The sequence below is a fragment of the Rhipicephalus sanguineus genome, chromosome 1, assembly GCF_013339695.2.
Source record: "Rhipicephalus sanguineus isolate Rsan-2018 chromosome 1, BIME_Rsan_1.4, whole genome shotgun sequence".
NCBI lineage: Eukaryota > Metazoa > Arthropoda > Arachnida > Ixodida > Ixodidae > Rhipicephalus > Rhipicephalus sanguineus.
Genome location: NC_051176.1, coordinates 91,880,674 through 91,904,351, shown reverse-complemented (window position 1 = coordinate 91,904,351; position 23,678 = coordinate 91,880,674). Strand labels below are relative to the sequence as shown.

Genomic DNA, 23,678 nt, shown 5'->3' with positions numbered 1-23,678 from the left:
CTTCAGATCAAGGAGGTGCCCCCCCCCTCCCCTCCGAAAAAAATTTCTGCCTACGCCCCTGGCAAGATCAGATGGCTCGTAGCTTTTTTCGTGATTTTTCAAAATCAATATCGCTTAGCTTCGTAGGACTAGGGCACCATGTTGTAAGCTGCGTACCTTCAGTGTAAGCACAGCAGAGCCGACAGAAGCCCCTTCGCTGACTTGTGCCTCGTACTTCTCTTTGGAAAAAACGGGGCCTCCAGTGTTCGGTCCGGGTATCACTATCACATCTAGAATTCCTTGGCTGAATCTAGAAAGGAATGCTTCGTGAGTATCCTACGATAGGAAAAACAAATCATGCTGCAAGTAAAGCGCAAGAAAAAACAAAGACAGAGGAAGAAGACGTCACATGGGCCATGTGGGGCCGAATTCACAAAACTTCTCTTTCTTATGTCGATTTCGCATTGGTCAGCCGACTTCGCTAATGATATGTGCCGCATTGTGATTGGCTTAAACGCTCTCATAAAAATTTTTACCGTAAGGCGTTTTTGTGAATACGGCCCCTATTCTTTACGCTTTACCTGTGGTATGTCGCACCAACGAGGCCGAATTTCAATCTTTATCAAGAAAATATCTTGCGCCAAATTCAGACAGCTTTTTGTTTCAAGTGTTGATCGCCGAGTGGTGACACGCTGTCCTAACGATATGTCTAGCTTCACGATTGGCTGAAATTTTCTGCTACGAACAATTCCAGTGTAAGACTTTTTCTTTTTCTTTATCTTTTGTTTTCTTTTTGGGAATGCGGGACCTCAGGCAGAATTCACAGTGCTTTTCTTTGGCAAGTTGTCTCTATTATAGGCTTGCCGCCCTCGGCAAGGATATGTCCAGCGGCAGGATTGGCTGAAGTTTTTCTTACGAACAATTATAGTATAAGAGACTTTTGTCAAAACAAGCCTTTTCAGGACAGCGTCGCTTACTGAACCCTTATTTCTAAGAAAGAACCAAGGGTTCAATATATGCGTACATGCTTCTTTGACTGTATTCTTTTACTGAAATCCACTGAAACTTGCGGTAACTACACTGATTCTGAGGCAATGAATAATTATTAACGTGATCGCTAAGCCTTGTTCAAAAGTGAAGTGATATAGCGATCATAATCTAATTATATTGCGAAGGCTCGCCTGCATTTGCGCCACGGTTTGTACAATATACTGCATGAATATATGAGCCAATTAATGTCTCGACTGTTATGCTAAGTTGTATACTGTATGTGCTGCGAACTTGTTATGCTTGGAAATTTCGGACCCTATATTCTCTATGTTCGACACTTCTAAGAGCTATGAAGTAGCCGGAGCCTTATTTGTGCGCCAACATTTCTTTACATCATGGCAATAAAAAAAAATCATGGCATCGAACATATAATTAGCGAATGGTGCTTGGAAACGCTGAACAGTTCGTGCGAGTGGAAAGCTTCGTGAATTCGGCTGCCAATTTTTATTGGTATTAGTCACTACCTAGAGTGGCACTGCGCATCGCTCGAATTGGTTAGGCAGCGCGGAGGATGATGAGACTAGAATAACACGGAAAGAAACTTTTTTTCGCTACATGAAACCGGCCGGCGCAAGCAGTGTGACGACTAGTAGAAATGTACTAAGAGGTATACCTGGCCCCAGAGTCCGTCGCCTGCACGGTGATGCTGTACTGTTCTCCCGAAGAGACCCTCCCAATGACTTGCACCACACCAGTGTTGGGATCGATGCGGAACTTGTCGCGACCGTTGTTGGACACGTGGTAGACAGAGTAACTGATGCGGGCAAACTCTCCTTCGTCATCGTCACGGGCCTGGACCTGCAAGCAAAGCACGCATCGATATGATGAAACGCACAATCGAAGTCGAACCGCCTACTCTTCATTTTTCTTACTGTTAAGCACTCTTCGTTGCCGCAGTTCCTCCCGCACTCACGATAGACCTGTTCCGCACGTGCCAAATTCGCGCCACCTCAAGCAACGGTGTCTTTCATTTAAGGTATCTCATGCAGGGCTCATGACAGCGATTGAGCAAGTAGCGATTTGTGTTGCGTTCAAGCGTCTGCAAGCGTCAACCACCGAGAACCCTGTTATGTTTAGCTACTGCCGCAATGCCCCAAGTAAGCCGCAAAAATAGCGGTGGGTATAGCCGTGTAAGCAAAACTACAGCCAATGGACTATCCTATAGATGGTTTCACTGTTTACTAACACAGGCCCTGGACCGCTTCCGGTTTCCTGCGCTGGCGTAGGCTAGCAGGATTGGCGGGGAACAAAAGCCTTGACGAGTAGCCCCGTAGAGTTTCAACACTTTTCTCCCCGTGTCTAGCAAAATATTTGAATTAAATATTCTTCTAAGCAACACACAACACTAAAAGAGTTAGTCTTTAACTATAAGCGCCTTTCTTTTATGTCAAACTGGAAAAAGAGTATTCCCTTACTCTGACAAATCTTTTAAAAAAAACGCTTTACGCTTCGGTGTTGCAGAATAATAAATGAGGTGACCGGAAGTTTCTTGGGGTACACTACGTGCTCCTGCTATCGCAATCTTGAAACCGTCTATAGTTAACTAATGGTTACTGAGCACTAGTCTATCTCGTTGTCTGCTTTCTCAGCACTGTTAAAGACATCTCCTCGCTCAAGGGACAACCCCGTAATGAGAGCCCGTAGAAGAATGAGCATCGACCACGCTGCACTGTATGCTATATGATCACTACGCGCACGCTTACCTGCGTGACGTTGCGCACTCCGTCTCCGGCCTGAATGGTGACAGGGCTGAGGGTGGGAAGCTTCGGGCTGTTGTCATTCACGTCGTTCAGGCGGACGCTCAAAGAGATGGGCGCGCTGCTGCCTTTACCAGGCTCGCTGTTTATTTGATGCGCCACCACCTGAAATTCAATGTTTTTTCTATTAAATTTTCGACACTGAGAAAAGACTGTTTCCGCGACTCCAAAAGAGACAAACCGAGGCCAAGCCACGGCTTCACCATCGATCACTTTGGGTTTAACGCCGTACGTATAATCGAGATTTTTCCCTTGACGTCGAGCTAAAGTATCTTTAATGCCAAAATGTCATTTGTAACTAAAAAAATCAGGAGCCTTTTCCCAGTCGGGGAGACGGGGGCAAGCGAAGCTTGGCGTGGGCGTGCCTGACGTATACGGCTTTTGCTTGTTTGTTTGTTTGTTCCTTTCTTTCTTTCTTCCTTTCTTTCTTTCTTTCTTTCTTTCTTTCTTTCTTTCTTTCTTTCTTTCTTTCTTTCTTTCTTTCTTTCTTTCTTTCTTTCTAGGTAGCGGCCATCCCCGGAACGTTGTTTTCGGGCTGAATCGGCATGGCGTTTTTCATGTTTTTTCAAGCATTCGTCAGCCTGTACAGCGGCCCAACGAAAGGACCATCAGACGATCATGGTGACGCGGGTTAGGAATTTAATTTGCTCGAAGTCGGAGTTTTCCTGAAACCTGCAATTCCTGACATCGACATTACGCGTTGTCCAGCAGATCGCTTTTAGTCCGCCAGCACTAAATATTTCAATGAAGCGTCCATAGCAAGTGTACTGCTTCCGAACTGTTTTTTTTTTTCTTTTGCATCGTCGGTAGAGCGCCTTATTTTTCAGTTCCCTTCACCAGAGGGGCGTAGCCAGAAATTTTTTCGGGGGGCGGGGGGGGGGGGGTTTCAACCATGCTTTATGTATGTTCGTGCGTGCGTTTGTATGTGTGTGTGTGTATATATGCAAGCAAAACTAGAAAATTTCGGGGGGGGGGGGGGTTCGACCCCCCCAACCCCCCTGGCTACGCCCCTGTACTTCATATTTGGCAATCATGGGCGCGTGGCCTGATGTTCAAGGCACACGCTTTCGAACCGGGGGCACCCGGAATCAAACCCTAGCCCTGGTAAGAAAATTTGTTTTGTTTTATTTATTATTTCATTGGTGCGCGCCAGTTGTGGGTGAGGAGGGTTTTTTGGAACACCACCATCATCTACACAGCTCAGTCAATACAAGCTTCGCTTGAAAATTACGCACCTCGCTCCGCAATTCACCCTGTCATTTGATATAGTAGTTAAGGTTTGATACGGCTGAGACAAATCAATGTTGTGCCGACGGTCTGAGATTAAGCGTTGTGCCGATGGTCTGTGAGATTCTGACTTCAGCCACGTACTACCCGAATGAGATGAGTTTTGTTTCGAACACACAATGCGGCCGTACCAAGTTCGAACGACTACAGTGTAATGAGGTCTCATAGTGAAGTACATGGTTCCCCTATAGGTAGGGCCCCAGGCGTGCGCAGAGGGCGGGCAGTGGGGCGGCCCCCCCTAGTCACCTAAGAAGAGGGGGGGGGGGGCGCAAAGTCTACCCCATACATTGACTTAATAGAGAGGGGGGCGCCGCGGTGAACCTTCGCCCCCCCCCCCTGAAGGGGAACCCTGCGCACGCCTATGGGTAGGTCCACAACCTCGAACGTGTTTGTGCACTGGCTGATGGCGTAAAGTGCTATCTGTTACACGATAAATTAAGTTTTAAGTGCGCATCTGATTTCGAGCATGAATTATCATCATCATGAACCGGTACGCGTTCGCCTCGTTCTTTTCTTCATCTTCTGCTTTACTCCCACAACACGTGCACCGATTTGGCCGGCGTGACTAAGAATCACGTAACACCACGTAACAACACTCAAGTGACTAAAAGTCACACAACATCAAGTCACGTGACTAAAATCACGCAACATCCCGTAACAACTACTCACGTGACCAAAAGTAACGTAGCATCACTTAACATCTAGTGACATGACTACGAATCATGTATCATCCCGTAACAACTAGTCACGGGACTAAAATCCCGCAGCATCACGTAACAGCTAGTCACGTGGCATGTCCTCGCCATAAACCACGTAACGACTAGTCACGTGTTAAAATCACGCAACGTAACCTAATAGCCAGTGACGTGACATGTTCTCGCGATAAACCACCTAACAGCTAGTCACGTGACTAAAACCAAGTAACGTCACGTAACAGCTGGTCGCGCGACGCGCGACATCTTCCCGCCGAAACCACGCAACTGGTCCCGTGACTAAAATCACGGGACAACCACGTAACATGTGCGTAGTGTGGAGAACCGACCGAAACCGGAGAAGAATAGCCAAGTGTAGCCATACTTCGTACTACTAGCAAAAACAGCATCTTTAGCAGAAGTTGGCATTGCTAGCAAAACTTAGCTAGGTCGAACACTATCTCCGCTGTTGGTTCCTGCCTTGCGCCACTAGTGCAAGCTGCGCACACTTTCGTTCGTTTTTCAACGATAATACACGGATATCGGATGTTGGAGTATTTTCTTTTCCTCATACGCGACAGCAGCCACAGCTCGGGAGGCATTTTTAACGCGAGAGCGTTAAAGAGCTCGTTTCGCAGAAATCTCGGTGTCGATGTCGGGGTCGGCGGCGGCGTCTTTGGTTGTGAGCGAAAAATCAGTGTTGTCCATGAGCGAAAGTTCGAGGTTGATGGAAAGAAAGAAACAACAAAAAATCTTGGGTTCGAGTGGGACCGAGGATTATATTCTGCGATCCTTCGCTTCGTGGCGCGATGCGTTTAGCCGCTCAGGACCATGAATACATCCTCTAGCATACTAATGGCGAGCTATTTATATGTACCATTGAGCGTTGGCGGTACGCACATCTCGGAGGTTCTTCCGTGACTTGACTATAACCCGCGAGATGGCGCAAAGGGCCCACGGGTGCGGTTTTAAGCGGCGTGGCCGTGTTTCGTCGCACCGCATCCATGGATGTGGTATGGCTAAGTATGGCTACACTCGAATCCAAGGTTTTTTGTTGTTCCGCACTTTGGCTTTCCTTGCGGCACGGTTTAGGTCTCCACCGAGAAGCGAAGCTAGGCTAGCGATTGGGAAGGCGATACGAACACGGTCCGATCACGCTATCGCGTTCTACTCTTGAAAGCGAAGCTCAAGTGTCCCTCCAAGTTTTCCTAATATAAGACATCAACAAATTATATGTAGGCGAAATGCTAGAGGCCCGTGTACTGTGCGATGTCTTTGTACGTTAAAGAACCCCAGGTGGTCGAAATTATCCGGAGCTTTCACCTACGCCGCCTCTCATAGCTCGAGTCGCTTTGGGAGGTTAAGCGTCACAAACCAGCCACCAACAAATGCACAAAGTGCGCACGAATAGGTCATTTAGTCTACAGTTAGTGCATTGTTTCTGGGAATGCTAAGAAGATTCAAATAACAGCTGCGAAGCGTTTACTAAATTAAAATGGAAAGTCGTGTCCCCATCAAACTGGATGCTGTTTGGCCCCGAGACGCAATGCAGCCCTTGCTTTCGTACTGATGACGCCACTGTGCAAGAGGACCGCCCCGTCTTTTAAATCCGGATCGCTATACAAACCTGAAAAGTGTGAACGTTCTGGTTCGGTGGGTCTCTGTCGAGGTCTTGCTCGTTCACTACCAAGATGCCCTCGCTGTTCACTCTGAAGGCGGTCGTTGTGAGCTCAAAAGTGTACTCCGGCAGGGGATCATCTTCAGCCTGCATTGGCGCGTAAAAACACACACACAGACAACGGGCTTCGTGATTACTTAACTCTAAGAAGAGGGCATGAAAGTATCTAGCTGTTTGTGTCACTGAAGTTTCATTAAGCAATACTGAAATAAGCCGCCCGAATTCACAAAACTTCTCGTACGTAAGCGCTCTATGTTCGTAAGCAATCTACGTAAGCACTATCATTAGCGAAGCCCACCGGCCTTACGGTGGGCGCCGCTAATGATATGTCCAGTATCAGGAATGGCTGACAGATTCTCTTAGAACCTTTTTTTAGCGTAAGATGTTATTGTGAATACGGGCCCATGACTCTTACTCACAAGAATGTCTTACGCTAAAAAAGTTCGTAAGAGAAAATTTCAGCCAATCCTGGACAGGGCATATCATAATCGAGGGCAGCCGACCAATAGCAACGAGCACTTACGAAGGAAAACGTCTGTGAATTCGATCCCTGATTTTGGATGCACTTTTAGAGAAGCCAGATGTCAATAGCAAAATGCACTTGCGAAAGAGAATTTTTGTGAATTCCACCAGAGAAAAAGAAAGATAAGAAACAGGACAACTCGCCAAGCATTTAAGTGGAAGAAGTTCATCGCACACCTCCTGCATGTATACGTACAACATCCAATATGCTAAGTATGTATGAAAAGTTGGCCGTAAACAAAACGAGGAGCGACTAACATCGCTAGAGCTTACGCCTTTTTGAAGAAAGATTGTTAAAAAGGGCGTGCTTTGTTATGAAAAATGTGTTTGCGACGATATCTTTGGACAGTGCTCGACTAAAGCTCACGGCTTAATGTGCATGTCACAATTTCAGAGAACCGAGGGCAATTCGACTTTTCGGTTTAAGCTAACCGGAAGATGCTTTAACGCCTTCGCTAATAGTACGTTCAATATATTATGTGTTTTAACATTTTCTTATGAAGAATTTTTGCGCATTTTTTGTGAATACGGGATCCCAGAGGTCTAATTCGCAAAGCTTTTCATTCGTAACTGTCATTTGCCGTTGGCTGGCTACCTCCGCTCATTATATATTCACAACTGAAAAGTGTGTTCAGGACTGGCTGAAATATCCTCATAGGAAGAACTCTAGCATAATTCTTTTTTTTAATCCGAGCCATGTTCTTTGCCACAAGAGAGATTGTCATTTGCAGTTATAATAGCTTAAATGTAGTTTAATCTTGCGTGGTCGGTGGAGAATGTCCGAACCACTTGTGTTAGACTAAACGGCGCAAATTGAAGACCTCCTTTCTTCCACAGTATCTCAGACATCAAATCAAATCATTTTTACCTTTAATTTTTGTACTTTTAAGGATACACCAGGGAAAAGGGTAAGGGACAGATTTAAGAATCAAGGCGTACCGAATTTGCCTTTGACTCGCCGCACAGTGTCATACACACATCTCATTGCCACCATGGGCCCACGTACACATGCGTCGCCAGAGACCACGGTCACTTACGATGTCGTCGTCGCTGACCATGAAGTAAAGGGGTTCGTCGCCTCCTGGCTGCGTGACCACATACGTGCCTATTGGAGAGTTCTCGTCCACAAAGCCCTCGGTGGCCGAAGCGAGAAGTATCGGCGGGTTGCTGTCTACCACACCTACGCCGATCGTCAAGCGAGCCGTCGCGAAACGTCGGCTCGGAGTTTCTTCTTCCGCCTGCGACCAAAGATCACTTCAATTTATCGACAGTACGACGACAGAACCGTTCGATCAATGGCGTCGTATCCGAGGTCATGCATATGACGCATACACCGCAACTTAGGCGTCATGGTCACGTGTGAGATACCGTTCACACTTACGGTAAGATACTGTTTAACAGGGAATGTCACCGCAATCAGTATTTTTTCGACAACAGGAGTACTCTTCGTAAGTACTTTAACGTCACTGTCATCGTCAGGTTTGGCTCCAGCGGCATTACGAAAGATTTCTCACCGCCTGCAGCCTCCATCTTCCCCTGAATTCCTGTCTTGTTGTCTCAACGAAGTATTTCAATATTGTACGCCCTCATGTGTGAGTTTTATGGGCCTCACGTCCTTTGTCCATCATTTATCATCGTATTCAGCTCGGTTTGCATGTTAGGCACGCCGCCAACTTTCATTAACATGCCGTTCGCTCTTTTTCTCACACGTCACGCCCAGAACGTTTTGTATGTGAGAAGAAACTCGAGCTTAAAACGAGAGCGTAGTTGTTCATTTGTGTAGTCTTAGAAACCTTCCCTGCGCCTATGAAATTGCTTGGCGGGCAGAGCTTAGCTGCACGTATTTTTTTTTTTTTTACTATACTTTGCTCCTAATGGGCGGTCACGCATAGTGCTTCCATACCCTGGACGTCTTCATTAAGGGTATATATTCGCGTTCGGGCTATGCATGCAGCCTAAAGATGTGGGTATTATCAGCTGTATCTACTCTGAAAGCACCCGATGCATGGTACAGTTGGTAGGTTTGTCACATTCTGTGCTCATCGCACTTTTATAAAGATTATATAAAGGTCACATTAAAATGCACACAACCAAAAAAGCGACGCCAGCGCTTGTGCGTTGGTGAGCCGATAAAACTCGCGTAAGCAAATTTATATCGAAACGAATGAAATAGGAATCTTGCGAGAAATGTGGCATGGGCTAGTGCGCGATAAAAAGTGGCGTACACCGTTCTTCGTATCGAAAAACGACCAGCCTCTTTTACCGAAATTGGACAGCGAGATCTAATTTCGTGTGTTCTAGTTCGAATGTGGGCCTTTCGCATTTTGCTTGCGCACGGCTGTAAATGCATTATGTAAAAATATGCAAAATGTAAGCATTATGCAAAAAGATATGCTACACAGCACCGCCATTCTCGCGCTGCGGTATAGGACGAGCGAAATTCTCTAACCAGGCTTTCCCACCACAGTTAACTTGGCTTAACCAAAGGAGCCGCCGTATAGCATAGCATTGAAGCAGAGGTCGCATTTGAAAGCTTAGATAGCGTCGAGAAATCTAGGGTGGTAATGGATGACATGCCGCGATTCCGCACTCCCTCTGCCGCCTTACGATTGAAGCCCGAGGCCCGCAACCTTGTTTGTGAAAGACGAGATGTGTGCGGAAATACTGAGAGACGTTTTCGTGGCAGATTTTAGCTTTTAGTCCCTATACCTGACATATAGTATCTGCGCAAGCCCTATAACATTACGCAGGCTCAAGCTTTAGGCTCGCATGTCGTCCAGAGCCTAAAATATGTTACGCGAAGCGTACTGTTTCAAACTACCATCCCAAAATATGTGAAGACAAACGGTCCTTAAGGTACTGTTGTCTCAACGCATGAGCTCGTTTGTGTGAAAGCAGAATAGGACTTTCTCCGTGACGATCATTACCCCTACTACACATGTATCGTGAACTTTAGCAACACGCGAGCGTTTGTTAATATTACGTACCTTAACAATAATCTCGTAGCTTTTCGCCAATGCCCGGTCAGCAGGTTTGAGCTGGCGGACAAGGCCATTTTCTTTGTCGATATCAAAGTAGCTGTGGTAGAACGATGGTGTTCCTGCGGAGATAAAGCGAAACAATAACAGTCAACGAAAGTATATATTCAGCCAACAACTTAAGACATACCGGTGGGCTAGTTCGTTAGTGATGATGGGATATGACAGCTCACATAATTGATGGGATATGACAGCTCACATAGACGACATTAAAACATAGACAAATACAAGAGTCGTACTTCAACAAATCGTTGAAGTAGAGCGCTTGTATTTGTCCATTCTTTAGTTTTCGCTGCCAGAGCTCATTTCAGGTAAAAACTATGACGCTATGAACGAGAGTAATCAGTGTAACAGATGGAATTGGGCTTTTACCTAGTGAAGCTCACAGACAAAGCCAGAAGTGCTGTCCTTCAATTCATTGTGTGTTCGTTCCGTATGGTTATAACGTGACGAGATCAGACAGCCTGAGAGTAGGGAAAATGTTTTTTTCTGAAGCAGTAATTTCTTTGTCTTGTTTGTTTGTTTCTTTTCGTTTTTATTTTTGGTTAGTAGCATGTACGTTCCGGTTTTGGGAAAATACACGTTATAGACCATAAAAAGAGAGACATTTGCACGTACGGAATGCACTCGCTTAATCCAAACCTATAACTCGAACAACTTATATGGCAGAATGAGTTTAACCTGAATACGTACAGGACCCCTCTTTACGTTCTACCTCCCGCTCAAAAACGGAAGGTACTTCGTTGGAACATTTGGTTTCAAGTGTGAATGGACATGTTTTTTTTTTTCTTTTTTGCATGAGAGTAACACATAGTATCTCTCACTTGGAACACTGGAGCATCGGTGAAAAGGGCAATGTTAATGGGCGAATATCTAGCATCGGAGACTTCAGGGAATTATTCTAGCGATATTGCTCATTAATCTCGGTATGTGCACTAGTCGATAACAAACGTACCATTGACAAAACTGTAGAGAATCTTGGATTTTAGGGAATCCCGGTCTTCCGCCCGGATATCCTCTGGATACGTTTTCACGATTCCTGACTGCAAGAAACAAGAATGTTCAACATTTTCGCCGTGTGTTGGCGTGAAGAACGGGCAGAAAGAACATTATGTATCGAGGCTTGCGTTCTACCTATTGTAAACGATAAAACAGCAAAGCAGAGGGAACAGGGTTAGCACCGCGTTGAGGGGGTTAGAAGCATATTAACGGTGAAGCTGTTTAAGCCGCCGTTCCTATGCAAATCGTGCGCAGAAACTCGGGCAGGTATGTGCCACAGGAATTCGGCAAGCCCCTCTACCGAGTACAAAAGATGCGAAGAGAAGCGATGGCAGTGGAGGGAGAGAGCGGTGGGGAAGGAGGTTGGAGCCTGGGGTGGGAGAGAGATGAGAAGTCCACAGAAGGAGGAGAAGAAATAAATAAAACGAAATAAAATTTCTCGCCGAGGCGGGATTCGAATCCGGGCACCGACGGTCCGAAGGCCAGCGTCGTAACCACTCGGCTATCCAGGCACGGTAGCAAAAGTGTATATGGGAACCATATGATTGCGTTGCTACGGGCTAGAGAACGAGAAGATAGAAAGAAAGATAGAAAGAATGAAAGACAAGAAGGAACAGGAACCGAGAGAGAGAGAGAAAGGAAGAGATAGAAAGAGAAAGAAAGCATAGCCTAGCCCGCATAGTACCGTACAGCAAGGTGGTGGGAAAGGGAAGTGACGGTGAGGAGGCGGGGAAAGGGTAAAGCATAGCATAGCCATGCATACTACAGTATAGCAAGGGGGTGGGAAAGGGAAGTGAGAGTGAGGGTGAAGGAAAGGAGGTGGGCAAGGCCACCAGTGCCGTTGTTTCCACAGTCTTCGCACCCCTAGTGCATAACTGCCCCCTTTTTTTTCTAAATTTAAACATTGACGGGCATGAGGTAGCTCTAAATTTAAAACGGGCTTGCTATTCCTACTTTCCAATTTTCAAATTACTGAAAACCTTTCGTGGATCTTTTTTTTTCGCTAGGGTTCATTTTAATGCGCTGTTGAAATTGAGCCATTGGAATATGAATAAATTGTTCGTTCCATTTGATCATATTACACAATGGTTTCACTACAAGCTTTCCTTTTTAGAACATAGCGTCTGCATCATGCCGGTTTTCGTGCGATTATCATTTTAACACGGGCCCCTATTGACGTTAATCTCTACAGACTTGTGACAAGCTCATCTGAATTGGAGTTGTCGAAAAGACAATTAACTGAAGATACCTATATGGTGCGTCACTTTCGCGACGAATAAAAAGTTCCCGCTTCCTTCCTTGCGAAGTCAGACTTAAGAAAAGATAACCAGCCTGAAAACTCCTCACCCCAAAAGTTCATGAATAGGTGGGATGATCCGTGGATTAAAATTTGTACAACAGTAGCTAGATGGAACAGTAGCAAGATGGAAGGTCTAGATTTCACGTGTGCTCCTGATGTCGATGAGTACGCAATCAGATCAAAGTAGCTACAAACAAACCACAAACGTATAACTCCTCCCCCCTCCCTCCTTGCCTGTACACTCAAACTGAGCGTGCTTTCAAGGGTTTGAGGGGAAGGAGTGTTCAAGCAACCTCCCTAGAAATTTTTGCAGTTTGCATGCACGCGAACATACAAACACCCGAATATTCATATAAACGGGGGGGGGGGGGGGAGGGGGTGTCGACCCCTCCCCCCTACCAAAATAAACTCCTGGGTACGCCTCTAACTTGCTATAATGCCTCGGGTGTCATTTACACTCAGTCAATATAACTACAAAGCCAGAAAACCGGTGCCGCTTTCGACCTAACTCGACTGATTCACATGCATAAAAAGGCGTCGTAGAAACGGCAAGCATTACTAAGTCCTTACAGTGAGGCCGCTGGTAACTTCGGCGCTGTACTCGACATCGATGCAAGCCCCGTGAACTAGAGTGCATCCCTTGTAAACAAACGCTGGGCCCTGGTCGTCACCGTCCTCGACGTAAACCGTCAGCGTGGTAGTGCTGGACAGCCGTTCAGACAGGTTCGATGCCGTGTCCTGCGAAAAATAAATCCCGAGTGGTAACGGCGTTCTTCGTCGTTAATAGAAGCAGCAGGCACGGTGCATGTAGTACGTTAATATGACGTACAGGGATGGTCAAACGTTCCCAGGCCCGTATTCCATGTAAATCCTATGGCAGCGTGGCCTGGGAACTTCTGACCACCCTTGTACATGTCTTTTTACTGGCAGTGCAGGAACATAAACGGCGCGGCCGCGCAGCCGTAATGAAGTGCGCATTTCTATATCACAACTCTTATTCGATCATCCACCTTCCTTGCCATATTTAACGTAACGGTATTGTTTTTCACAATGTAAAAGTAATAGCAGGTTACTAAATAGTGCGCGTATAATTCGGGCTGCTTATGCCGGCGAATCCACTGATGGGTGTTTTGTTGTTGACCTATGAGAGTATTTAGTGCTACACTCATAGGCTTGCGCAGGGGTCTTCATCGGGGGGGAGGGGGGGGTACTTTTCACCGCAGGGACCCCCCCCCCCCTTCCTCCAATTTGTCGAGTCCGAAAGAAAACGAGCTCCGCAATGGATACAAAAATGAAAAACGAAGCGATGACGTGCGCCTCGCAAAGGCCTGCCATTGGTCTCCGACTTTTTGCGGTAAAGGGGGGAAGTAAACAAATTTTTGAATGCAATATCAGGGGTCTTTGGCCACAACTCCGCGCAACAAACAAACAAAGACGTGAAAGTTCCGATTGAGTAAGGGTATGGGGAAGCATTGGCAGTTTACCTTTAAATGACTAGCCCATACCCGAACCCCCCTCCCCTGTCCCTCGTGCGCATGCCTATGGCTACACTTCTATGGCGTTCAGGTGGCTGCGAGTCCCCATAACGTGAGGGTTGCACTCATCGAACTTTCCAACCATGACAGCCTCTGCGCGATTATCGGCACTCCATCCTGTATGGTCGTCCCTCCGCTCTCCGTCCTCAGCTCCAGCTCCCCACCACCAGTCACAGTTATCCTTACACATCCGCTGTTCAAGCTCCAACGGATTTGCGGAAAGCAGAACTGCGATAAATATTCCAAAGAATTGTATTTCCTTGTGTACACTGGGTGCAAAGCGCCACCAAATGGTGAAACAAATACTGAGGAAACGCAGCGGCTCGACAGTTAAGTCGTTCTGAATTATTACGCCCCGTACATATGTGTGCGCTCCCAAAGAGCCAAGTGGAAACGTTCTGTCCATGAATAAGGAGCACATCTGCGAAGGCGAAGACGAACTAGAAGCTTTTCTGAAGCCGAATGTTCTTTCCTATCGTCTGGCTTAACGCCCGTGCGAACATAAAAATATATGATCCTTTGGAAAATGCCTAAGCATGCACAAAGATGACAGATTTGCGAATAATTCAATGCATGAATGGGAGCCACGCCTGATAGGTGCATAGAAGATTGTCAAAGATCGCGTTTTTCCAAGCATGGCCAAAAAAAAAAATCATTTGAGAAAGTTAATCAAAATCAACGCTAAGCAGCGCCCACCGATGCGGTGGTCTAGCGGTTTTTCCCCCTCCGAAATTCAGCATAGCGAACAGGTGTGTAATAATTGTTGGGGCTTATCACCCCAAAACCACGATATGATTGAGGGACGCCGTTGTGGAGGGCTCCGTACATTTCGACCATATGGTGTTCTTTCACATGCACCTAAATCTAAGTATACGGGGTCAAACATTTTGGCCTCCATCGAAAATGCGGCCGCTGCGACAGGGATTTGATCCCGCGACCTTTTGAGTACCATAGCCACAACACCACCGTGGCATGTAGCTTGCCGGTTCTGTTCATGCGCTATAGTTTTGCGCGTGCAATGGGCATCGACGAATAAATTTCAGATTAGCCGAACAGATGGATCCACGTCACTCTTTACGTAATTGCGGGGATTTTTTTTTTTTCGAGTTAATCAATTCTCAGCCTTCTCGGACGAAATTTAGGAACTGTAAGTAAAGGCTCCGACGAGCCTCATGGTTCCCGAAGGGTGAACTTGAATAAACTGCAGTAAATTTCTGTGCTCTAGGAACAAAAAAAAATGTCGCAGTTACTCCCGAAAGGCGAAACCTTGTGAGTGACAGCAAACAAGCAGACCATTACAAGAAGTTTGTACAGTTTTATCAGCCTTCAAATTGCAGTAAGCAATTTTAAGGCTAAAAAAAGAGAAAAAGTTCAGGTGCGGTGTCACGTACGCACAGGAAAACAGGAACAGACCTCCATCGATGGTCGCGAACATTCGCTGTCATTAACTCTGGCAGCGGATTAGCAGCGGGTTGCGTATGCTTTACGCTGGAATCTCAAAAACCTCAGATTGCGCGATTTTCGGCGTTAAGCGGTTAAGCGCCCAAAGATAGTTCGCATGAAGCCACCAGCCATCGCAGCTCGCCTAGCATTTGCTACCCGCCGTAGATCACATTCAGGAAAGGGCGAGCGGGCTGCGTGTGCTCTCAGCCGCGCGAACAGCCAGGCGCGCGGGAAATCGGCTCGCGTCAAGCCATCATTAGGCCTTCTCGCCTCACTTTAGCAAGCTTTTCGCCTCACCCACCGCATACGCGGCGCAAGACGCTATCTTACCGCTGTTGTAATTGTACTACGTTAAAATTACAGCGCGAACACACAAGACGCCCACGAAGAAAAAGACACGGCACAAGCGCTGTACCGGGTGTCGTGTCTTTTCTTCGTGGGCGTCTTCTGTGTTTGGGCTGTAATTTTAACCTCAGGAATATGTACCAACTAGACCCAAATGAAGTTTTATTGGAATAGTATGTGACGCGGAATATAATTCATATCGCAATAAAACAACACATGCCAGGCTGCGGGACGACGAGCAATCTGGCGAAAAATCCGTGTTTTTTTTTCTTCATAATATCAGTAATCTACTTATAGCAGGCAGTTTGCTCACAGGTAGGTTGTCATAAAATTTCTTACCGTTGCTTTGATGACTAAGTGGTAGTACTTGGCCCTTTCGTAGTCCAGGGGCTTCGCTACTGTCACTAGTCCTTGGTAGGGTAGGTCAATGGCGAAGTAGTCGTACCCGTCGTTCTGAGTAAAGAGAAAGAAAAAAAGAAAAGGTACGAATGAAACTCGAAACACAGAAGCCCGAGGCGCACACAGTGAGAACAAGTGTCCGTTCTGCTTCAGTGATACTCTCCTTTCTCACAGTTCCGTTTCTATGTTGTGTTCAAGTGCATCGCTATAGATATGAACAGTGCCTTTTTCTTTAATAAATATTTCAAAAAAGCAAGCTGATAAGACACCTAGCTTTGACAATGAGTCATTGATATGCGAGGTGCGTCGCTTGAACAAGCGACACGGCGGCGGAGAAGGGAAATAAAAAGAAACGACCTCCTCTTTCACAGTAGGCATTAAACCTGCAATGCGAAGTCCACTCACGTCGCTGCCATCTCCCGGGACTGTGGTGTACTCGACAAGCCCATTGGTTCCCGTGTCCATGTCCATTGTGGCCAGATCACGAAATATCGTCGTTCCCACAGGAGCCAGCTGCCGCCGCAATAAAAGAAGGAAGAGGGAGAGAAAGAAAGCATTACAGCCGTGCACTGCCGGCAAACAAATATTCGTTTCCAGTTTTCACGTACATATCTAAGGCAAGGCGTCAGGCATGATGAACTCTCTGTATAGCCGAGTGTTAGACGTAGCGGTAGCTCACTAGTTAAGCGTCGCGCAGCTAAGCTCGAGGTCGAGGGATGAACCCCGACCGCGGCGGCCTCATTTTATAGATAAGGCCTTAACGCTGATACGCACGTGTGCTTAGATGTAGGTTCAAGGTAAGGAAATCCAGGTGGTTCAAGTGATTCCGTAGTCAAACACTACGGTGGGCCTATAGTCATCAAATCCCTGAATATTTTTTTACGTGGGTGCTTTAGGGTGTACAAGTGCACCGTCGTGGTCAGTTACAGAGGCTATTTCAGTTGCGATCGGAACGTAAACGTTACACTCTAATCATCAATAGCCTCATTTTTCCGGAACATTCCAGTTGTCTCGTTATTTAGTAGAACTAGGACGTGGTCCTAACTCTCAGGTGAAAGAACAATGCGTAACCGAGCTCATAAACGCGCGTAGATCCGTGCCGTTCACTACAGCGCGAAGCTGAGATACTGCGCCATTACGATTGGTTTGCTCGTTGAGGTGTTTGCTGTACGCGAGGTTATCCTGGCAGCCTTAATCACCGATTGTCCGTACTGTGTGCCTCCTTCTCTCACTTAAGAACATGTTAAAGTGGGTCAGTCAATTCTGTTGCCCATATCAATGTGAGTATACAAGAGACGGAGCGAACGCCTGTCGCAAGGACAAAGAGAAGTGTGCTCCCCGACACCCACTTCGACGCATTTTGAACATAACGCGAAGAAAACTATGTAGTTTTGAAATGAGAGACTAGGATAATTATGTTTGCATTCTATAAGTCAAGGTGCTTTCCGTGCTATTAAACCCCTTCAGCACACGGGGCCACTGTGGGGACGGCCAGAGCGAAGAAAATGGCAGCGAATTGCGTCCTTTCGGAACTGGCGGTTAATGACGCGGTTGTTGGCAGCCTCGATAGCGCTTCTTTGCAAGCTCTTTCAAAGCCAGGAATACCTGCACCGGCAGGTATTGCTTATAAAACTTGGTTGTCAAAGCTCATTGTATGCGCTCCCACCATTCTTAGTTAATGCTAGCACGTTCTTCACAACCCATATATCTCTGGTGCTCGTGCACTTGGATACCACGATTACATACACGTTTACACTGCCGGGTCGGTAAGTCACGATCACGTCTGCTGCTTTGCCGCATTATTTGCGGTCGCCTGCGCTCCTGGACTACGCTGTCCCCTAAACGGCTGCGAATAGTGTTGCAACTGCGGCTATACGGTAAAAGGTGTCCTGCGGAAATCGCCATTACGCGAACTCGGGGTCTACGTTTAAACAACGTCCACGGGGCACACCTCTTCTTAACAATCATTGTCGACAGTCGCTGGCTTTGCTCAAAGGTTCGCAAAAAAAAGGTGTGCCTCTTTTCTAGAGAGTGGAGCGTTAGACGGACTAGTTCCTGATCAGGTAAGCGCATTGTTAAGAAACGGGCCACTGACTGAAGTAAAAACAAAATGACGTCTCGAGATCTGTATGGGCACCCCCTCTTCTCAATGGGTAGGTGGAGAAAACTGTCAAATGGCGACGCCAATTTCAGAAGTACACATTATTTAAGGTACTGGATGACGTGTCTATAGTATTTCGCGTGGTTTGCTTGCTCAACGATTCAAGATTCAGCCTTTGTGTCTAGGATACATGTTCTGCTTGTTTATTTCGTGACCCCTCTTGGTGGCGTGCTTTGCGGTGACATTTCTCAGTGCGTGTTCTTTGGTTTTTTTTTTTACTTCTGCAGCGCAAAATCCAATTTGTTTATCGCTCTGAATAATACAATATCAGGTCCTGGTTAAAAAAGAAAACAAGACTGTCTAGTGACAACATTACCCGCAATACTGATCCTATAGCCTGCCGCTATTTCTTCGTACAATTTAACTGTAGAGAAAATCGATCATAATCTGTCCTTGCGTGCCTACTTATATCGACTGCGTGGCCCCACTAATGAATAAAGCCACTTAGAATTCGCGGGAATCACGATCAATGCGCGGGAATTACGACCTCGCGTGATAAAAATTGCGACGTGGAATAGAACTTACCACATCTCGCGTGGGCAAGGAAACCTTCGTCGAAAAAAAGTCTCCCAGGCGGCATTGTCAGTCAATACATATATTATATGCATAGCGCCTTCCCTGGATCGGCTCTCTGCTCAACCGCTACGCTATCGACGTCACATCGTATTTCCCGCATTATCCACCATCTTTGTTCTCTCATGCTCTGCGTCAATACACTGATTTATGCAGTTCGCAGTAAATATGCATTATTCTTCGTGTACCTCTATCTGCGCTTCGCTCGGTGTTGATGCCGAGTCCTTCATACGCGGTGCTGCCAACGTACGAAGCGTTGTGCGCATACCGACGGCCGTATCTCGTAAAGTCAACCCACTTAACACGTCTATGCCCGTTTACCATGCGCGTACATGCAGTTGAGGAAATGTCGCAGTACCTCTGAGACTTTGGTTTCGTAGTGGGGACGCCTGAAGAGCGGCGGGTTGTCGTTGACGTCGTTGACTCGCACCAGCACCTGAATGGCTCGCTGCGAAAAAGGCTGCGTCATGCAGCGAGTGGCGCGAACTTTATCAATTAACCGTAGAACACAAAGGTAACAGTACCCATATTATTTACACTTAGATAATATGCCGAAGCACGTGCACAGTGAGTTGAGTATGCGCGTTACAAATATCAATTGTGCGTACAGCTGTGTAGGCAAACGTGCACACACGACAGCACACAGTTAAGGTTAACAAGGGCCCCACCCCCTCCAGCGGGGATTAGACATTTCAATTTCTCGAAGGCGTTCTGCTCGCCACCTGGTCACATATACTGCAGCGACGCTTGATGTGGCGGCGCTTCGCTCACCACAATTAGTTCCGCAAGAGCTCACGCATAGAACAACGTTGTTAAACCCAATTAAATAAGCCGCAGTTGGGAAAGTATACTTCATTAAGGCATAATTGAAGCTGAGATATACAAGGAACGATCAAAGGAAAGAATATATTCTCACACTGTTCTCGCGCTGCTGGAACGGAAAGGGATAGCAGTTCGCTTACCTGTACTCTGCCTAATCTGGCCTGGCAAAGAACTTGAAGCCTAATGGACGCCAAGTCGTCAGCCTGCAACAAACGGCGAAAACACAATCTATTCCGAGGTCTTTTTTTTTGGGGGGGGGGGGGCAGTATTTTCTTTGTCCGGACATGTATATTTTACCCTTCGCTATTAAGACGCGCACATAAACAGTTAACTGTCCCGGCTAATTAGTATTAAGCAGTAAAAGCAATTTCGCTTCCTTGCGGTGCGCTGCCTAAACGAGCCCCCAACGAATGTTAGCCGGTAATGATTTCCAACCGCCAGATTCTATTGTTTTGTCGTTGTTTTTTTGTTCCTCTTCTCATGCCACATTAAAAACAACCTTCTCGCGCCAAAGTACTCTTTTATTTCACGAAACTATCGTTAGCAATTATGCGACGCGAAGAAAAGTTTCGAGACAGCGAGTGCTGGTTTCTCCGCCAATTAACATCGAAGCCCCTGAATGCCGTATAGATCAGCCAAGACACGTGTGGGAATGCGAACGTAAAACGGCGGCAAACATAAGCGACCCCACAGCTCGAAGGCAGCGCAAGCGCGGATAATTGCGAGACTCGTGCGACCGGCCGAAGACAAAGGCGACAGGAAATTATTTTTTTTTTGCTGTACTTTGCATAATACTGCATTGTATACCCTGCATACCATGAGAAACAGTCACGCGTGTACTGAAAGGCAGAGACGAGGGAAAGTTGCGCTATAGACCTTCGCACACGCAGTCAAAACGTCCTCTTCTTCGGAGCGAAGCGTTGCGACAGTTTGCAGCGGGAGAAGGAGCGCGACGCAAAATGCAAAAATAAAAATGGCCACTTCATAGCGACTACGTTGCTCTCCGAAATGAAATGGACACTCAACCAACACACAACCACCAAGAGGAAAAAGGAAGAACTAACCGAAATCACTATACACGAATATCATCGCCAGCGTGCAAAGAATGCCTCTGTGGGCGTCAGTTGTAACCCCTTAGCGAGACGCGTTCAGTGATGCATTCCACGCTGATATTGCTGAGAGATTGTACAGGCGAACGCACCTCAACAATCTTTGCGAGACTTGCTTCATATGCGTTAAGCTGCCGATGGAAGTTAGTTTCAATCGCTTATATATGTGGGGCGCTCCTCCTATACTCTGCTTCAAATTTCATACCGATATAATTTTTTTTCGTTATATACTCTTACCTTCGTGCATTTATCTCGACTAAAAATTTTCGTGCCATACGATGCAGCGTTAACGCGTATATATAGCACACTCGACAGTGACCACGCCATAAAGAACCCAGTACTGCGTTCGATGCGCTTGTCAACTGATCTGCAGGGACGAATTCCCATGAGAAATAATTAGGAGTGCGTACAAAGAAATAGATACACTGGCGTTAAGCATGTCGTTAAGCGCGTCGTTTTGTCCGCAGACGCAATCCGCCAGAACTTAGCCATATGCAGCTTCGCTGAAAAAAAAGCCGGCAGATCCCACGCATTGTGGGAATCGATGTAATGCGAAGCAGCCAGCAAACAGCTGCATACATCGTTTTGTATGTCATTGAGGAAAATGCGTGTCATGGTTTTCATGTTAACTCCTATTATTTATGTTCGTCACACAGTAACGTCGCGCAATACCAACTTCGGGGTCGATCAAGCTAGAGAAACGGCCGCCAGCGCCCCATGAGCGTGGCACGCAAGTCACGCTGTACATGACATGCGTGTCATGATTTTCATGTTAACTCGTGTTTTTATGTTCGTCACAAAGTCACGTCGCGCAAAACCAATTCCCGGGTAGATCAAGCTAGCGAAACGGCCGCCAGCGCTCCATGATCGTGGCACGTGAGTCATGCTGTACATGAGATGCGTGTCATTATTTTCATGTTAACTCGTGTTATTATGTTCGTCACATAGTCACGTCGCGCAATACCAATTTCGGGGTAGATCAAGCTAGCGAAACGGCCGCCAGCGCCCCATGAGCGTGGCACGTAAGTCATGCTGTACGTGACATGCGTGTCATGATTTTCATGTTAACACGTGTTTTTATGTTCGCCACACAGTCACGTCGCGCAATACCAATTTCGGGGTAGATCAAGCTAGCGAAACGGCCGCCAGCGCCCCATGAGCGCGGCACGTAAGTCATGCTGTACATGACATGCGTGTCATGATTGTCATGTTAACTCGTGTTTTCATGTTCGTCACACAGTCACGTCGCGCAATACCAATTTTGTGGTAGATCCAGCTAGCGAAACGGCCGCCAGCGCTCCATGAGCGTGGCACGGAAGTCATGCTGTACATGACATGCGTGTCATGATTTTCATGTTAAGTCGAGTTTTTATGTTCGTCACACAGTCACGTCGCGCAATACCAATTTCGGGGTAGATCAAGCTAGCGAAACTGCCGCCAGCGCTCCATGAGCGTGGCACGTAAGTCATGCTGTACATGACATGCGTGTCATGATTTTCATGTTAACTCGAGTTTTTATGTTCGTCATACAGTCACGTCGCGCAATACCAATTTCGGGGTAGATCAAGCTAGCGAAACGGCCGCCAGCGCCCTATGAGCGTGCCACGTAAGTCATGCTGTACATGACATGCGTGTCATGATTTTCATGTTATCTCGTGTTATTTATGTTCGTTACATGGTCGCGTCGCAAGATACCAATTTTAGGGTATATAAAGCTAGCGAAACGGCCGCCAGCGCACCATGAGCGTAACATGTAAATCATGCTGTACATGACATGCGTGTCATGATTTTCATGTTATGACTTGTCATTTATGTTCGTCATACAGTCATGTTACGCCATACCAATTTTAGTGCACATTCGATGAACCAAGCGACCAGGAGAGCACAAAGTCGTAGGCGGCTAGATAGATAGATAGATAGATAGATAGATAGATAGATAGATAGATAGATAGATAGATAGATAGATAGATAGATAGATAGATAGATAGATAGATAGATAGATAGATAGATAGATAGATAGATACGCTCAAAGTCGCAGAAGTTCGCTAAGAAATGCTTCGCATTTAAAAACAAACAGCAGATGCAAATTATGTACTCGTGATAGCGCGCGTTTCAACCTTGCACACGGGTGACTTATCTCCTGATCACACTCGTCTATGAAATGAAATGGTCGCTTTATTCGAATTTGCTTGATCAAGGTATGTCGCATTCTTTCTTCGTACGTCCATTTTCTTCGCTGTTCTCTGCAATAAAAAAATATTTTGTTGAGATTCGATTATAAGAGCACACGCCTGTACTCTATATATAGCTCCCCTTGTAGGTTCTGTTCAGTGGTAGCGACTTCAAGTTGTGTTGTGCAGCGGAAAGGTTACAGAAATACTCGAGCGCCGCCTTTGCAGTCGTGGATGAATCGACTGTGTGCCTTTCCCGCGCTTTGTTTTGGCGCTTTCGACATGTCTTCGAGGTAGCGTGTTGTGGGTTTGATAACCTAAAGACGAGGGTCCGGACACTTACGTCTCTGTCGAGTGGCCTCTTGAGGATGAGACGTTTACCAAGTAGCTGGAAGACGTCGTATGTGGCCGACTGAATGCTCAGCTCGATGTCCTGTATGTCGCCTACGACTGGAAGTTCCCGCGGCTGCGTCTCCTGGTCTGTCTCTGCAATACCAACACTGCCTACTCAGCGTCATGGACTGATGCCCCTTTCGGCTGGCGCATTGCGCGCGCACCAACCGCATGCGATGACTGCACCTCCTATGCAGCCTACACTCCGTTGCTTGACGGACGCCCTGTGCTTTTGTACACACCATTTCGGCAACAACGCTCGCAAAAGGAACTGTGAAGGCAACAACTCCCAACAAATTTGTAAAAGCCTTATCCTGAATAAGCCAACATTCTTTCGTCCTTCTGCAGAAATCCTTTGAACGTAAAGATTTTATAGTTACATAGTGTACAGACCCTGTAACACAAGGCCGCCTCTTACAACAATG

At 46.6% G+C, this 23,678-nt stretch overlaps 1 protein-coding gene across 1 annotated transcript in view; it reads right to left on the bottom strand.

The window, feature by feature from the left end:
• LOC119394029 (cadherin-99C) overlaps positions 1 to 23,678 on the bottom strand; it is a 212,786-nt gene that overhangs the window by 26,868 nt on the left and 162,240 nt on the right. The window contains exons 5-17 of the mRNA XM_037661246.2: positions 23,204 to 23,346; positions 19,721 to 19,783; positions 19,117 to 19,218; positions 16,430 to 16,537; positions 15,965 to 16,078; positions 12,873 to 13,040; positions 10,959 to 11,046; positions 9,953 to 10,065; positions 8,003 to 8,203; positions 6,393 to 6,530; positions 2,733 to 2,891; positions 1,643 to 1,827; positions 157 to 289 (exon numbers count right to left, since the gene is read on the bottom strand). Of these exons, the coding sequence (XP_037517174.1) occupies positions 157 to 289; positions 1,643 to 1,827; positions 2,733 to 2,891; positions 6,393 to 6,530; positions 8,003 to 8,203; positions 9,953 to 10,065; positions 10,959 to 11,046; positions 12,873 to 13,040; positions 15,965 to 16,078; positions 16,430 to 16,537; positions 19,117 to 19,218; positions 19,721 to 19,783; positions 23,204 to 23,346 (1,715 nt within the window). The remainder of the gene's footprint in view (positions 1 to 156; positions 290 to 1,642; positions 1,828 to 2,732; positions 2,892 to 6,392; positions 6,531 to 8,002; positions 8,204 to 9,952; positions 10,066 to 10,958; positions 11,047 to 12,872; positions 13,041 to 15,964; positions 16,079 to 16,429; positions 16,538 to 19,116; positions 19,219 to 19,720; positions 19,784 to 23,203; positions 23,347 to 23,678) is intronic.